This window comes from Amyelois transitella, chromosome 21 (genome assembly GCF_032362555.1).
Source record: "Amyelois transitella isolate CPQ chromosome 21, ilAmyTran1.1, whole genome shotgun sequence".
NCBI lineage: Eukaryota > Metazoa > Arthropoda > Insecta > Lepidoptera > Pyralidae > Amyelois > Amyelois transitella.
This window is the reverse complement of record NC_083524.1, coordinates 2,571,634-2,588,520: the sequence shown is the minus strand read 5'-3', so window position 1 is coordinate 2,588,520 and position 16,887 is coordinate 2,571,634. Positions and strand designations below refer to the sequence as shown.

The 16,887-nt window shown below is 36.8% G+C and overlaps 1 protein-coding gene across 5 annotated transcripts; it reads right to left on the bottom strand.

Moving 5' to 3' along the window:
* Window positions 1-192: 192 nt before the first annotated feature.
* Window positions 193-16,201, bottom strand: LOC106136637 (SWI/SNF-related matrix-associated actin-dependent regulator of chromatin subfamily E member 1). 5 transcript variants are annotated; one of them, XM_013337250.2, is made up of 15 exons: window positions 16,045-16,201; window positions 15,508-15,582; window positions 14,734-14,778; window positions 14,100-14,365; window positions 13,303-13,506; window positions 12,589-12,664; window positions 9,647-9,751; window positions 8,350-8,483; window positions 7,433-7,573; window positions 7,015-7,134; window positions 6,027-6,207; window positions 5,511-5,603; window positions 5,061-5,111; window positions 3,024-3,161; window positions 193-977 (listed from the first exon to the last, which is right to left on the bottom strand). In XM_013337250.2, the coding sequence occupies exons 2-15, from the start codon at window positions 15,572-15,574 to the stop codon at window positions 943-945; spliced, it is 1,656 nt and encodes a 551-aa protein (XP_013192704.1). In that variant the 5' UTR covers window positions 15,575-15,582; window positions 16,045-16,201; the 3' UTR covers window positions 193-942. The 5 variants fall into 5 exon arrangements, with proteins under 5 accessions (XP_013192704.1, XP_060806239.1, XP_060806240.1 ...); XM_060950256.1 differs by lacking the exon at window positions 12,589-12,664 and adding an exon at window positions 11,322-11,403; XM_060950257.1 differs by lacking the exon at window positions 12,589-12,664 and adding an exon at window positions 11,322-11,403 and having other exon boundaries at window positions 14,100-14,239.
* Window positions 16,202-16,887: the final 686 nt, after the last annotated feature.

The following is a 16,887-nucleotide window of genomic DNA, read 5'->3' as shown; positions in this document are numbered from 1 at the left end:
AAGAGATAAAGATGTGACTTTATATGTTTCAATAGCTGTTCTACTGGCTACTGAGCATTATTTGGTCGAGAAAAATTACATATTCCAACAAATAGCTATCATGATCCTGGTAGTGGAGGTTAAATGGAAGTCGATAAGTGTATAAGGAACCTAGCTCAACACTTGATGAAAACAAGAAATAACAAACAGATATGATTCATATAATTATATTTATATCCATACATCATTCATACAACTAATAATTAAATCAACTCATAAATCGGTTATACAAAATATGAATGGAATTTACATACTATAATGTCATATTTAATAATATTCACTTGTCACTGAGGTCCAATGGCAGTCCAAAACAATATTGGTTTTGGCTGACACCTCAAAAAATACCCAAATTCTGGGCTTAGTATTTACTAAACAGGCCTAGACTAGTTTTATAATAACGCAAAAAATGCTAGAGAACGTAGGTGTATAAAAATATAAGGACAAATCACCCATCACTAGTCAGTAAAAGTAGTTAAACCTTGTGGTTCTACTCAAACTATATTAGGAAATTATAAAAAAAAAACATCTTAGACCTGGCCAATGTGTTAAAGATCATTTTCCATTTTGATCTGACCGAGGCTAGAACTCAATACGTCAAGTTCACAAGAAAAAATCCATGTCACTACGCTAATGACCACTTATTGTATACAACAATTTGTCACATAAATAGAAAGTCAACATTTAAAAAATATTTAAATTGAGAAAAGTTAACAATAAATTTCTATATTAAATTAACCATTCCTATAACGTTATCCTCACATTAAGTGATATCTTGTATCCTCTATTTAGAAAATCTATTTCTAAGTCTAGCCTAGGCCTGTTTTATTGAGAACAGTGAATCGTTCACTGATTGTCCTTCGGCGAGGACTTGCGACGCCGTTTCACGACGCGCTTCGGCGATAATCATTCGCTCTCTTTCTTGGCCGGCGGCTCTTCCGCTGGAACAAAATCATTGATACTTTTAAGCATTATTTTGTTCTACATTATGTATGTAGTACAAAATAATGCTTAAAAAATAATAGAACAAAAATCTATGTATGGGAAACAGGCGTGATGGTATGCCACGAACTGCCTCTTTCCCATATATACATTTTTGTTCTATTGTAAGGCAAAAGTTTTTCTATTCATCAAATGTTCTATGTGTCGTGTGGTTTCCGACACTTTAAAATAGAACCACTGTTGTATGCGATGGGCTAGCAACCTGTCACTATTAGAATCTCAAGTCCATCATGAAGTCATACAGCTGAACGTGGCCTTGCAGTTTTTTCGAGACTGTTGGCTCTGTCTTACCCGCAAGGGATATGGACTTGACTTAATTAATATATATCTAATGCTCTATCCCGTGACACAGACATAAACTAGCTAAACACCGTGAGTAAGTACTTCGTATGACAAAAAAATGTGATCATATTACCTCTTTTCGAAACTGTTCTTTTTGTGATAGTAGTTTATCAGTTTGATGTTTCTCAGTTAATAAAATCAAAAAATTGAATTAGTCATACTATTTAATCGTATTGACTTTACAGTTTAAAGAAAAAAGTTACGGCTCGCTACGAAGGAAGTATGCAGAGATCGTGGCAAGTGGAAAGAGGTAGTCTCTGCCTACCCCTCCGGGAAAGAGGCGTGATTTTATGTATGTATGTATTAAGGCTCGCTTAACAGATTGCGGTATCTAGCTAGATCCATGTCTGTGCTTGTCCCACCGCTGAGAAAAGGTCACCATAATCTGTTTCAAGTAAACTTAGGCCACCTCAGATTAGAATAGTAGTTTGAAATCGTCTCGGCGCCAAAGCCTTTTCGTCTTGTCTCTGTACCGACGCGTAATGAAGAAGAGAACTTTACAATCTTCTAGATCTATTTGAAAACAAAAACCCCAAAGAGACTTACATTAAAAAGCAAACATCATGAAACAATGAGTGTGAAAAACGAAAAGTGAGTGAAATTTGACATTAGTAACATCCCTTTTGAAAATTAATTGAAACATTGAAAATACCAAAGTTTTTTTTGTGCACATAGTTAGGGTGCATTTATACTGAGTGAAGAAATTGTTAGTAATTCGCAGTGGGGGTACACGACTGGTTATTTTTGGCATAATTATGTAGTATTTGGAACGCCTGCGGAGCTAATATTACTACGCACGCGCGACGACGTTTTTATCGCGCGATAGATTATCGCTATCCCGTATCACGTCATAAAATAAAGTGAAACAGCAGCAAGGAAATAAATTTATCGTTAATCTTTATTTGTTAGGACTAATAAATCGTAAATTGAACCTTTCTACCACGTAAAGAAATAAGTATATCTATGTTTGGTCTATATTAAAAAGAATCTTATTTTTTTCAGATAAAAATCAATTTTTTCTATAAGTATGGAAAAGAGGGTAGAATTAACGGGATATCATCTATGCGTCTTTGTATAATTCTTAGGGGAGAGCGTGATCAGCACGTGACCCACTATGGTGAAAATAAGGACTTAGTGAATGTTTTTCACTTCGGAAAACCACTTGAAAATGCGGTCTAAAAACAAGGTCGTTTTTTAACATGTAAAATTAACTAACTATTGTACAACTAGAGAGCCTTCCCTTCCCGTGGGAATTTTGGGCAATACTCTTCTAGTTCTTTCCTACACTCCCTAAGGAATTTCCATACTAATTTCAACATTCTACGCTGTTTTGTTTGTTTTCCATCAGTCACTTAGTAACGGAAGAGTTTTATATATACATTTCATCACTAGTTAAAGCAAAGTCGCTTCACGTGTCTAGTCTATCTCAATGGCTATATTATGTATTCTTAAATCTTTAAAACTACACAACAAATTTTAAAAGATAGATTGATTCAAGAAGCAGGTTTATATGTACATATCATGTTACCCGTGCGTTTAATAAACAGTTAATTTTTTATATTTAAATTCTATAACATATACAATTTTATTTTATATATTTATATAAACCAGTCGTCCACCCCACCGAGTGCCGTGCTACTCACGCTTCACGTCATGTGGCGGCGGGTGCGCGTGGTGGGGGTGCGCGAAGTGTTCCGGCGCGGGGTAGTAGTGGGGGTACCCTCCGGGGAAGCCCCCCGCGTACCCGCCGTAGTACCGCCCGCCGTACGACCCGTACGCGCCTACAACCCGTTACCATTATGTACCGCAACGGACAAACACTATATAGAATATAATTTTTTTTGGCGGTATGTGTGTGTTAATGAAAACTAATAATTAATTCAAATGAAAAAAAAAACACAATGGAATTGTGTTTATATGTATTTTACATACAGACAGCTTTACATGGCCTTAAGTAAAAGTTTGGTCGTTTTAAAATTTAATTTAATTATACAATATGCTTATTATATTGCTTATTTACACATTATAAATGTGTATTAATCATATAAAATCAGGTATGTTAAAAAAATATTGACGCCTTTTCAAAATGTAGGCATTATAAATGATTTCTTAATTAGACATATATAAAAAGTGTTTGTCTGTTGTTTGTCCGTGTTAATTATACAATGCGCACACACAGTAAGGATGAGGCACAAGTGCAATAGAAGCGACACGTAATGGAAGCCACAAGTATTTGTTTGAGCGCAAATTTTTATAGGCGAGCCACTTAAAGCTGACCGTGGGTTTTGAAAAAAGCCAGGAATAAAGTAATACCAATTATAAAATGTTTATTTTGTAAATGGCTATAAGACAATTAACACTGAACATATACAGAAGAATATCCATACGTTGATTCTTCTGATGGAGTTATTTAATGTTGTAAGCGTCGACTCGTAGTTATTAAGAAAGCAATAACTTTTTCAGCTTGGGGTGACTCACCGAATTAAAAATTAGCACCCGTTAACCGTATTGGAACTTAATGTTATTTGAAAAATCTGTGAATTGACATTACCAAATTATTAGTTTTAGTTTTCATATAAAGGTTTTTCTTGTATTAAGGACGCCCTGGCAAACGATCAGGTTAAGAGTATCCGAAACAGCTGAGCATGCAAGAAGAGAGTCATGAATGTGGATGAAGCGAAATAAGTATGCAGAGATTGTAGCAAGTGGAACCTACATGGTTTCTGCCAATATAAATCGTCTCTACCTACCCCTTCGGGAAATAGGCGTGATTTTATGTATGTGTGTATACCTAAATATGTTGCCCGAGAAATTATTTCTGGCAGACAAACATGTCACACATACACAACATACGTATACAAGTAAATTTTGTATGTACGCATGAGACTCGCGCTACATGACGTAATGATTATCTTAAACCTCCTTATTTTTGTTTTTGATATATTTAATAAGTCTGTATGTCATGTTTGACGCAGTGGCGACTTTCCGATTCAGGTAAAAAAATTAGGTGAGCGTTTTTAAAACGCTCCTTGTCATTTATGATACTCTTACAAGCTTTGATTAGATTTAATTTAGACATTTCCTCTGGGCGGTTCCTCTTACTCAGTAAACGTATTGTATTAAATTATATTAATTATGGAGGTAACTGAAACAGTGACCAATTGGTAATGTCAATTTACTGACTTTCATCCCTTTATGAGATAGTTTCTTAGTGAAACAAAAGAAGTATGACAGTGTGTTAGCCATTGAATGAAATGAAGGAATTGAACTGTTTAATTGAAAATTATTTTAAAGTAATTCCCGGCATTAGACGAAATGTTAAGAAAGTATAAAAATTTGTTATTATGTTTTGTTGTGTGAAGGAAAATGGCCTTAATGTTTAACAACCACTCCTTGTATCATTTAGAAGAGATGGATATTTTTTTATTAAAAATATTTTATTGGAAACAGGTGTTTTTTTTTCAGTTTTCGGTAAATAGCAAACACAGGTAAGACAACAATTGAAAAAAATATTTAACTGTATATATATTTTTATGTTAAATATAAAAAAAGAAACAGCAATATTTTGGAATCGGAAAATTTAAACGATATTTTGTATTTTTTGTGTCTATTAACATTTTTCCATCACATAACAAAGCATAAACATCATTCTCGTTTTGAGATAACATTTTTTACAATACCTGGAGGCGGAGGCGGGCCGCCATGTGGCGCTGGGGCGGGCATCATCATGGCTGGAAATGATGATTTCATTGAGCTTTATATTTAAATGATTATAATAAATGTCACGAGTGTTGACAATCGATAGCTAATCAGTTACCGTCAATATATACATATATATATCATCAATATCAATATATCTTCTACTTCGTCGTTACCTTTTCCCACTTTCTACGTGGGGTCGGCACAGTATGTTAGTTTTTTTTGCCACTAATCATCAATATATATAAATAAGTATATACAGGACAAATTACACAGATTGAGTTAGCCTCGAAGTAAGTGCGAGACTTGTGTTTCGAGATACTAACTCAACGATACTATATTTTATAATAAATACTTATATAGATAAACATCAAAGACCCGGGCCAATCAATACATATAGCAGATAAGTAAAGTGAGTGTAGTGTACGTACGGTGATGCGGCGGGGACGCCATGTGGGGTGCGGGGGGCGCCGCGGGGGGCTCCCGGGGCTCCGGTTTCTCCGGCTTCTCTTCTTTTACGGCTCCTTGAAAGACGGCCATGGCAATTTTTAAAGCCCGTTTATAGGCACCATAAAAGACTTACATTTGTAGATGCGGAAAGGTAAACGATAGATTTTAAACTTTTCCCGTCACTTTTTGATATACATCCATGTAATCACGTCTATATGCCTTGCGGGGTTGACAGAGCCAACAGTCTTGAAAAGACTGATAGGCCACGTTCAACTGTTTGACCTAATTATAGAATTGAGATTCAAATGGTAATAGGTTGCTAACCCATCGCCAAAAATAAGAATCTCAAGCTTATAAGCCTTACCCTTAGTCGCCTTTTACGACATCCATGGGAAAGAGATGGAGTGGTCCTATTCTTTTCATTAGTCCCGAGAACCACACGGCACTTTTTGATACCTGCATTATTTAAAAATAAATTAGAAAATTTAAATATATACCTTCGCTCTCCGGCCCATTGGTACCATTCTCCTCCTTCTTGACCTCTACTTCCGGTTTGTTCAACTCGGTGGTGACGTTGCCGTCCGGCTTCACTTCCGTGGTGGACACCTTGTCCACTTGCGTTGGCGGGTTGGGTCCGTTCGTCTCTGTTTTGATCGGATTCTGGTCTTGGTCCATTGGCTGAGAAAGAAAATAAATTCATATAAAAAAAAAATTAACCATTCATGTTTAGAAAAACTTGATGATACATACATTCATGCATTTCTTATCCATTCACAATGCTTTCCTAGATTATTGTACACTGTGCGTTAACGTAGTATTTGACACACGTTTCTCGCACGCACCTCGTCCTTCCTGCCGGCGAGCGCGGGCAGCGTGTCAAAACGACTTCACGCCGCACGCGCCCGATAGTTTCTCACCACATTTCTCACCCATTCACCACGCTTCCCTACATCATTGTACACTATCCGATAACGTAGTATCAATTGTCACAGTTTCTCTTGCGCACCTCGTCACTCCTGCCGGCGAGCGCGGGCAGCGTGTCTTAAGACTTCACGCCGCACGCGACATACAGTTTCTCGCTACATTTCTCACCCATTCACCACGCTTCCCTACATCATTGTACACTATCCGATAACGTGGTATCAATTGGCACACGTTTCTCGCACGCACCTCGTCCTTCCTGCCGGCGAGCGCGGGCAGCGTGTCAAAACGACTTCACGCCGCACGCGCCCGATAGTTTCTCACCACATTTCTCACCCATTCACCATGCTTTCCTAGATCATTGTACACTATCCGATAACGTAGTATCAATTGACACAGTTTCTCTTGCGCACCTCGTCCCTCCTGCCGGCGAGCGCGGGCGGCGTGTCTTAAGACTTCACGCCGCACGCGCCCGATAGTTTCTCACCCATTCACCATGCTTCCCTAGATCATTGTACACTATCCGATAACGTAGTATCAATAGACACAGTTTCTCGCTCGCACCTCGTCCCTCCTGCCGGCGGGCGCGGGCGCGGGCGCGGGCGCCCCCCCGCGCCGCATCTGCTCCAGCGCGCGCTCCACCATGCGCCCGAACGTCTCCTCATCCACCGCCGGCTTGCAGTGCTGCAACATATACAGTTATATGTATACATACATACAATACAGTGCCGTGTGGATCCCGGCACCAATAGAAAAAAGGATAGGATCACTACATATCATTCCCATGGATGTTGTAAAAGGCGACTAAGGTATAGGTTTATAAACTTAGGATTCTTTATTAAGGCGATGGGCTAGCAACCTATTACTACTTGAATCTCAATACCATCATGAACGAACGAACGTGACCTATCAGTCTTTTCAAGACTCCGGGCTCTGTCTAGCCCACAAGGGACTTTGACTATATGTATGTATGCATTATCACCTTCTTTAGTTCCTCTTGGAATGTCTCGCTGCTCTCAATGAACTTCCGCTTCTTGTTCTCAAACTTCTCCTCGATCTGCTGCAACTCGTCCTCCAGCTTCTTCTGGTGCATCGTCAGCGATTGCACTTGTTTCTTCAAGATCTGAAACGGAGCATTAGTTGATATTGAAGTCAGTTTATGTGAAGTTTGCTTAATAAGTAAAGCTGAATTGTTTTTTATTACTAAACCGGAGATCTTTATTTTGGTGACCGTCGTGTCTAACTTCAGGTTAAAATTAATGTGTCCCTTGTTTTTGATAACGAAATAACTCCCTTTTTGTTGACCTGTCTATATACTATGTTCTACTTAGGAAAACCCATCTGACGCGCCTTTCTTGCCTTCATCTTCCTCCTGGCTTTTGTCCCGGCTGCATTCTCACCACTCTAGAGAAGAACCCGGGTTAAGCCCTTGACCATGGATCCTGGATGGGGTGAGTCAGGTTTTCACACGAAGCGACTCCGGTCTGACCTCCGCAACCTTTCCAGGGGAACCTAACCCGTATAGTATCGATCATGGTTACACATCCAGTTGCCTAAATGTGCAGGTTTCTTCACAAAGTTTTCCCTCACCGTAAGACCATCGGTTAGTAGAAACATACATACATACATAAATAAATAAATATAAATAAATAAATAATTCCTTCGCTTCATCCACATTCATAACTCTCTTCATGCAAGCTCGGCGGTTTCGGGTACTTTTGACCTGACCCTTTACCAGGACGTCCTTAATTTGATCGGTTAGTATTTAAACTAATGTACATAACTTCTGCAAACAGTCATTTCTACACGGCCGAGATGGGGTATATGGTGCGCCATGCCATTTCGAGGGAGAATCATGGGGGATCCCATGGCCTTCCACCACGACGTTGGTCCCCTCACCTGCATCCTGGCGGTGGTGACCACAGAGCGGACATCCGGCACCACCGTGTCGGAGAAGATCTCGTTGATCAGCCGGTGGTTGCGGAGGTAGCGAGCGTACGCCACGTGCTTCACTGACAGACCCTCGTCTTGGTCTGGAATTGAGGTAAAGGTGGAATTGAGTAATAAGCATTTTTCTCATGTTAGAGGATGTTTCTCATGTTAGAGGATGTTTCTCATGTTAGAGGATCTTTCTCATGTTAGAGGATCTTTCTCATGTTAGAGGATCTTTCTCATGTTAGAAGATCTTTCTCATGTTAGAGGATCTTTCTCATGTTAGAGGATGTTTCTCATGTTAGAGGATCTTTATCATGTTAGAGGATCTTTCTCATGTTAGAGGATGTTTCTCATGTTAGAGGATCTTTCTCATGTTAGAGGATGTTTCTCATGTTAGAGGATCTTTATCATGTTAGAAGATCTTTCTCATGTTAGAGGATCTTTCTCATGTTAGAGGATGTTTCTCATGTTAGAGGATCTTTATCATGTTAGAGGATCTTTCTCATGTTAGAGGATGTTTCTCATGTTAGAGGATCTTTCTCATGTTAGAGGATCTTTCTCATGTTAGAGGATCTTTCTCACGTTAGAGGATCTTTCTCATGTTAGAGGATCTTTCTCACGTTAGAGGATCTTTCTCATGTTAGAGGATCTTTCTCATGTTAGAGGATGTTTCTCATGTTAGAGGATCTTTCTCATGTTAGAGGATCTTTCTCATGTTAGAGCAGGCCATGGCACAGAGATTTATTTCACAACTTAACATTGGTTGACTATTAAGAAATTCAAAATTATGATATCGATAACATTATAAACTTGCGATTCTTCTTTAAGGCGATGGGCTAGCAATCTGTCACTATTTGAATCTATCAATAAGACAAACAGCTGAACCTGACCTACTAGTCTTTTCAAGACTTGTTGGCTCTGTCTAACCCGCAAGGGATATAGACGTGATTATATGTATGTATGATATTGATGTAATTCCAAATAATATTATAAATGCGAAAGTAAGCTTGTTTGTTTGTTACCTCTTCCTATTTAACCAATCTTCTGGAAATCTCGCGTATACGATTAATTCTTTGTAAGTCTGGAGAAGGACCGAGATGAAAAGTACACTTTTCATCCCGGTAAAAACTATAGCTCCCGTGGGATGTGAGAAAAACCTGTATGCTTTTGTAGGTGGCGTTAAATTCACACGTTTAGTTGGCGCGTGCGAAGCTGCGGGTAAAAGCGAGTTACAAATAAAAAAAAACAATAGAGTGCGCACCCTCTTCATCTTCTGCGGGCTGGATATCTATTCTTCTGTCCTGTTGTTGTTGTTCCTTCTGTGAAGCGCCTTTCTTGCTCGAACTCTCCTCCTCCAAATTACCTACTGTTTACGCAAGAATATTGTTTTAACATTCATGACTTACACGGTATATGTAACGTACATATTCAAAAAAGCGCCGGCCAAGCATTACTGTATTCCAAATAGATAGTTTTAAGTACAGCGCCATCTATGTGGCTGCAATGTGACTATACTCACGAATTTTATATTAAAAAAAAAACATTCAGTCGTCCTTTTTTCCAGAGTGGAATTAGATAAAATATGCAGAGCTTCAAAAGTTGTACTATTAAAAGAATAAACATAATGAGGATGTTTTAATAAAAAATGTATCAACATTTTTTGAAGCGACTTAGTGTCAGTCACACAACGAGACGATACTAAAGAGTAACGTCATTTTATTTCATGTTGGCCTGGCTTTTTGTTAAATATGTACAAAAGACTTAGATTTCTTATGTTAGTATATCACAAACATGCATACTATAAATTATTAAGAGAATAAATTTATATTAAACAACTATAAAGGTATTTTGATGTTGAGATTACCAACATAAATTTTATATTATAACTAGTTAAAATCTTTCCTTTTAGTGCATAATTATTCGCAAGACGCTTTGGTATAACCATACCTTTATAGCTTGTCAAACAACTACTATTTGAAATTATTATTAGCGTGAAAAAAATTACACTATCACCAAGCAATTACGAAGTTAGGTCGCCACCTCACATACAAAAGTATACCACTTTAATATGGCAAGAAAGTTCAAACTCGCGTTTACAAATATTATTAAATGCGCTAGTATTGTAATATCGCTCGATAAACTATAGCTGTCCCGCGTCACGTCATAATAAAAAGCGTAACAGCGATGGTTTATCGCGCGACAAAGACGTCATAGCGCGTGTCATGCTAATGTAATATTAAATAGTATAAAACAATGCGAAAGTTTAAAATCCGTTACAAACTTGTGGTACTCAATTTGTAAGACTCAAATTGAAATTTATGATAGCAAATTCACTCAGCGAACAAATGAGTTAGCGCCTTAAGCATAGAAAATACATACACTATTTAATAGAATTGAAAGAAGTCGAAATGAAAACAATGAAATATGAAAAGATGTTTTAAAAAAGTGATGAAATTGTCTAGTGTAATAGATGTTAAGTATTTCAGTAAAATTAAATTTTTCGAATCTCAGGCATGCGACGACTAATAAAAGCACGAAGAATTATCGCCAAAATCATATACCAATAAGTTTTTCTATATATTTAATAAGAAAAAAAAAAATACGTCAAATTCAAATTTTAACTGCGCATTTGTCGACTCTTCACAGATTATGTCACAAATAGTAAAAAAAAAAAATTTTTTGTCTGTGTTTGAACTGGTTGTAACTTGTAACAAAAAATACTACTATATAACCGTTTTTTTTTTTTTAATATTTAAAGTAACATCATACACCAAGTGTTGCCATATTCAAACTTAACAAAATCACGAAAATATAACTTCTAAAAATGTTCACACTACTTTTTACAATTACCTCAAAAAATCAATGTTTTACCCGACAAAATCTGCCAAGAGTGGTACAAAAATGTCACATGCTTAACAAACACGCGGTCATCTTACCTACTGCCTTATTCTTTGCCGCTATGTACGCCAGGTAAGCCGGCGAATTGTGGTAGGCTTTTAGTGTTTTTTCATACTCCGTCTATGCCCGGTGCAAGTATGGGTGATGTGCATGTAGAGTACAAAATTTGCGTTAATGTGCGTTAGTCACTGGTGGTGTGGGGATGTTGGGTGGCGTTGTAGGTTTACAATATAGTAGAAATAGGCAGGGAAATAAAGTATACTTGAGTATAATAATAAAGATTTCTTATTCTTAATGGCGAATCATATTTAACTTTGAGGACCAGTGAGTCGCCATTGTTAATAATTATTAATTCAGTGGCGATATTACGAACTGAAAACATTAAACATAAATAATTTGCGTTCAGACAAATAAAGAGACTTGATTATAATTTTTGAGTCAAAATTTTAATAAAATGTTATTCTTAAACAAAAGTATAAAACAAAGTTTACAACTAATTTACTTACTGCCGTATACTGTATTTTTACCAAACAACGTCACCCAATGAACTAGGGTATCAATTAGCATGATTGCACACATTTCTTTCTTGTATTTTTCTTTTGTTGCCTTAATTAGACAAAAAAGTAAAAAAAAAAATAACAAAAGGAAAGGCGTCTAACCATGTCTTAAAATGGTGCTTATTTTTACAATGGCCTTTATTAACTCCGAGTGATTATAATATAATGTCATGTTGATGGAATCGTCACAATGGGTACCAATATTGCTTGTTCAAAATTGAACCTTACATTTCGGTTATATGGTTCAGAAGAAATCATCAAAAGTCATCATCTTTAGTTGTAGACAGTAATGGTGAGTTTGATGATTCTTTCATATTATCACCAAGGTATAAGGTTTGATTTTGTATATCACCTCCTAAAAGGACTTCAAAAATCGCATGTGGTCTGCACGAAATATGCAATAGGCATTTTAAGTCTTACTGTACAACCAGATGTGATTTCTCTACTTAAGAGACTTTTTTATTTAGAATTATTTAGAAAAATAATGTAACCGAAAGTACCGTGTATGCAAATCTTTGCGTACAACGGAGTCAATTGCGTAACAATAAAAAATTTCATACAAAATTGGTCCTTTATACTTAAAGACGTAAAGTTAAATTTGCTTTGGCGTCAAAGTTTGCCATTGACTAAAAATCTTTTTAAAAATACACAGTGAAGACCACATGCAAAAACCGTGTTAGAAAGCTGTGACGTAGCATTACACGCAACACTGATCCCCATTGCACCGGCGTAAGGTCCAAGTTTGTACCTCTAGACTTGTGAGCGAGCCACTGTATGTACGCGGGCGAAGATTGGTACGCTTTCAACATTTCTGTGTACTGCGCCTGAGCCCAAAATTAATATATTTTTATTTGATTAATAACTAATGCCAGTGGCTACGCTTCTTTTGTAATACTAGGATATCTTTATGTTAAATGAATATAAATCTCAAACCAAGGAGATTCACTTGCGTCCATCTTTGGATAGGAGCCTGAGGTACGCCTTATATCCTTAGTGGTCTCTTACGAATTTTTAGAATTCTAATAAGTCGAAATGTCTGTTTGTTACCGCCACATCTTCATTTACTAAATCAGTTATTTGAAATTTTGCATACTCCTGATAAAAGAAAGAAGTACCGAGAAAGACGTTCCTTAGGATTTGCGGTAGGTAAGAGATTATGTACATAAATAAAATTTCTATTATCTCTCATCTTTGCATAGTTTCTTTTACACCTTCAACCATTATTCTTTGGGGCTTAAGGTCTCTTTTCTAATATTGTCTCTCCATTTCATCTGGTTTTAGAACCCTTAAAGTTTAATTCTTCAATCCTCAAAAATTTTAAACTCAAATCATCTTAGATATGACAAATAGTATTTTAGGATATCAAGCTTGCTGTGATTGGGCGGGTATAATCATATTTTAATTTGCTTAAAACATTTTAATGTAATTATCTAGTGAATGTGGGAAAAATAATTGAAATTACCTTTTCAGCTTCATACTCCTCAACAAACCCTGCCTTATCTGCCTCGGGGAGGTCCCTCCACATGCCTCCAATGATCCTCCCTATCTCCCACAGCTTCAGGTCAGGGTGAGAGGCTTTCACGCTGTCCCACACACGACGGGAGTATCTCATGTAAGGCATCAGCGGCTTCTCTGGAGGCTTCGGTGGCTTTGGAAGCCCGGCGCCCTGGAATGGTTTGGAAATTTTTATAAATATGTATAAATATAAAATATAATACCATAATTTAATAGTGCCGTGTGGTTTCCGGCACCAATACAAAAAAGAATAGGACCACTCCATTTCTTTCCCATGGATGTCGTAAAAGGCGACTAAGGGATAGGCTTACAAACTTAGGATTCTTTTTAAGACTAAAATTCTTTTTAAAAACTAATGGGCTAGCAACCTGTCACTATTTGAATCTCAATTTTATCTTAAAGTCAAATAGCTGAACGTGGCCTATCAGTCTTTGCAAGACTGTTGGCTCTGTCTACCCCGCAAGGGATATAGACGTGATTATATGTATGTATGTAATTTAATAGTAAGTATTCATATTATAAATTTATTTTGTAAACCATGCAGTGACAATTATTTGATTGCTATAACTTTCTGTCAGTATAATTCAGGAAATCAGTGTCTTATTGTTAAGTTTGCACATTGCTGCTTCTATGATGATAAAGGTCAATAGAATAATGTATAAGGAAATTAAGTAGTGAAATAAATTGCGCCATACATGCAGTAAAACTTTAACCTAATATTTAAAATAGTAAAATTCAACTCACCACTCCAGCTCCTTTCCCAATCTTCTGCGGTTGGAACCCGGGGTGTGAATGCAACGTGTTTACGAACGGGCTCGTCTTATCGTCCTTGCCGGGCTGCGAGCCCGCGGCCGCGCCGCCGCCCGCGGAGCGCCGCGCGCTCTCTGCACCGAAACGCGGACCCTGAGGCTGCCAACCTCCGTAACCCCCCGGGTGACCCATCGGGGGACCACCCTGGTATTGCGGATGGTACTGGTATTGGTTATGGTGCGGCGGTGCATTCATACCGCCTTCAAGCCAAGCAGCGGCGGCAATACAATGAAAGAAAAAAACAAAAAGCATAAGGAGGGGGACGGGAGGCGGGCGGGGCAAATAAAATGTAATCAAATATGCACTAACGCTATTCAAAAGATTAGTGAGAGCGAGCAGTCAGTACTGGCTTAGTTTTTTAGTAGGCTTCTAGCAAGAAAGAATAGAATGTTGAAATAATAATAAAAAACAAAATAACAAGAGATTGAATGGCTTGTGATGTGGAAACGAAATTTTTGTGCTATTACAAATTATAAAATCCCCATAGAGTACCTAAATCCAGATGAGGGTGAAAAACAATTTTGAAAAAAATAAATATAATATAGTAACAATCAGATTGAGGTATTACCTTTCATCATACCGAAACTCATGGGGGGCCCCGCAATCATGTAGTCTGTTTCGACATAACAAAACATGAAACAAAACCAACATAAGAGAAAAATGTAAGTCTAAATGCATGGAAAATTTCAAAATCAACAGAAATTATAGTATGTTACTGATGCAAAACTCTGAAAAAGCATAGAGTTGGAGCCATGCTTTATGGAAACTGCAGTTAGAACCAGCCATACCAAGAACTCAGCCCTGCTAAGCTTGCGATGGCATACTGGCCACTAATTGCATGTTAAAAAGTTAGTTTCAAAAATGCTACATCATAGACAACAAACTAATTTTTATTTTTAAATAAAAACTTTATCAGTAACACTGGCAGCACATTACAACATAAAATTTTTATCCATTTATATGTTTTATTATCTATCTATGCTTATTCTATTCTACATCTATCTTCTAAGGCACTGACCTTGCTGGACTGAGCATACATAAAAAGTTATTATGAATAATTTCAATAACAATAAATGGCAAATTTTTTTATTTTGATAGAAATTAATGAACAAAACACACAGAAAAAAATGATATTATTTGGATATGTATTTTATAAAGCATAAAATTTTGTAAAATGACATGATTGATGATGATTGATGATGATTGATTATAATTAAAATATGATAAATTTACAAAGGTATTCCAGTTCAGCAAACTAGTTTGTATTTAGAGTCAGTGGTCTAATGATACTAATTATCTATTGATCAGTTTCTAATAAAGACAAAAAAAAAGGAATACAAACGCGGGTTGCCTTGTGGGCTTGGCATGGACATTGAAGTGTTTGTCTTGTAATTATTGGGAGTTGCCATAACAGCTCCTGTAATAGAAAATATGTAAATACATAAAATCATGCCTCTATTATTGTCACAGGTAGGGAGAGACAATAGTATAGACAGGCATAGTTCTTGACTCACATTATGCCTCATGGTTTAGAATACTCTTGACCTAAACTTGTGCCAGGACATCCCCAATTTGAGGAAAAGTGCATTTGGCTAAACTACCATTTCCAATCATCACAATTTTGTATGTATGTGGATGTTGAAAAATGTTTGTACACACTTTGTGAGTTTAGAGTATCTGTATGCCATCAAAGACTGGTTTTATGCTTCGCCTTATAACAAATTGGGAGAACCAAAATATCAAAGCTGACTTGAAATTCATCCAACAGTAAGTTTCAAAGTAGTTGAAAAAATAATAGAGGTACGAGAAAACGCTGCACTATTTTTATGTACGCTTCATTGTTACTGATTATAGTCCGGTCAATGATAAATTATTTTACCTAAACAATAGAAAACTGTTATGTGCTGGTATAAACACTATTCACTACCAAATTAATACAAATAGGTTGGTATTTCATTTATATTTACAAAGAAAAGAAAATGTAAGCTTCTTCACAAGACGCCATTTTTGAAATTAAGATGGCGGCGCGTCAACAAGCCGTCAAGCGGGAACTTGACTGCTATTGTCATAAATGACGTTTTTGACAGCTAATACTTTTAAGATCCTAAAGCATTGAAACTTACTTTAAATACATACATACATACATAAACTCACGCCTCTTTCCCGGAGGGGTAGGCAGAGACTACCTCTTTCCACTTGCCACGATCCCTGCATACTTACTTTAAAGATGTAATTAATGTCAAAAACTGTCTTATTTGCAAAATAAAGTTAAAAATAAATAATAAAAAGAGAAAAGATAAAAACAAATCTAATATATAAATTGTGGCCACGGCAACGTATCCAGAATCTAATCTTTAACCCAAGAAGTTTCCAGCCATCTAGTCACGGGATACTTCGATCAGTCTCTTGGAAAGAAAATTAAAAAGTTGATGGACCCAACGGATAAGTATGTGATTTCAGCGTTTATTAAATTATGTCGAGGAAGAAGGAAGAATGGATCAAATGTTAGTAATATTAGCTGTTACCCACAACTGCACAGGAAAAAAATATAGCCTCGGGTCCTTTACAACTAAAATTATAAATACAGTTATATTTGATCCAGCTGTAAAACCGTAAAAGCACAACCGACAAACTTCACGATTAAATTGTGTGGAATTCAAAGAATAGTGTGAAAAGTTCGAAATATGTAATTACCTATGTAGTAAATTTAACTGCAACTGCT

Coding starts and splice junctions, on each gene's coding strand:
- LOC106136637 (XM_060950256.1), bottom strand. CDS start 15,574: ATGGCAACTCCCAATAATTACAAGACAAACACTTCAATGTCCATGCCA. Junction 7,574..8,349: donor TCACCACCGCCAGGATGCAG/GTGAGGGGACCA, acceptor GCTCCGTTTCAG/ATCTTGAAGAAACAAGTGCA. Junction 6,208..7,014: donor CCGCCGGCAGGAGGGACGAG/GTGCGAGCGAGA, acceptor TTTCTTTCTCAG/CCAATGGACCAAGACCAGAA.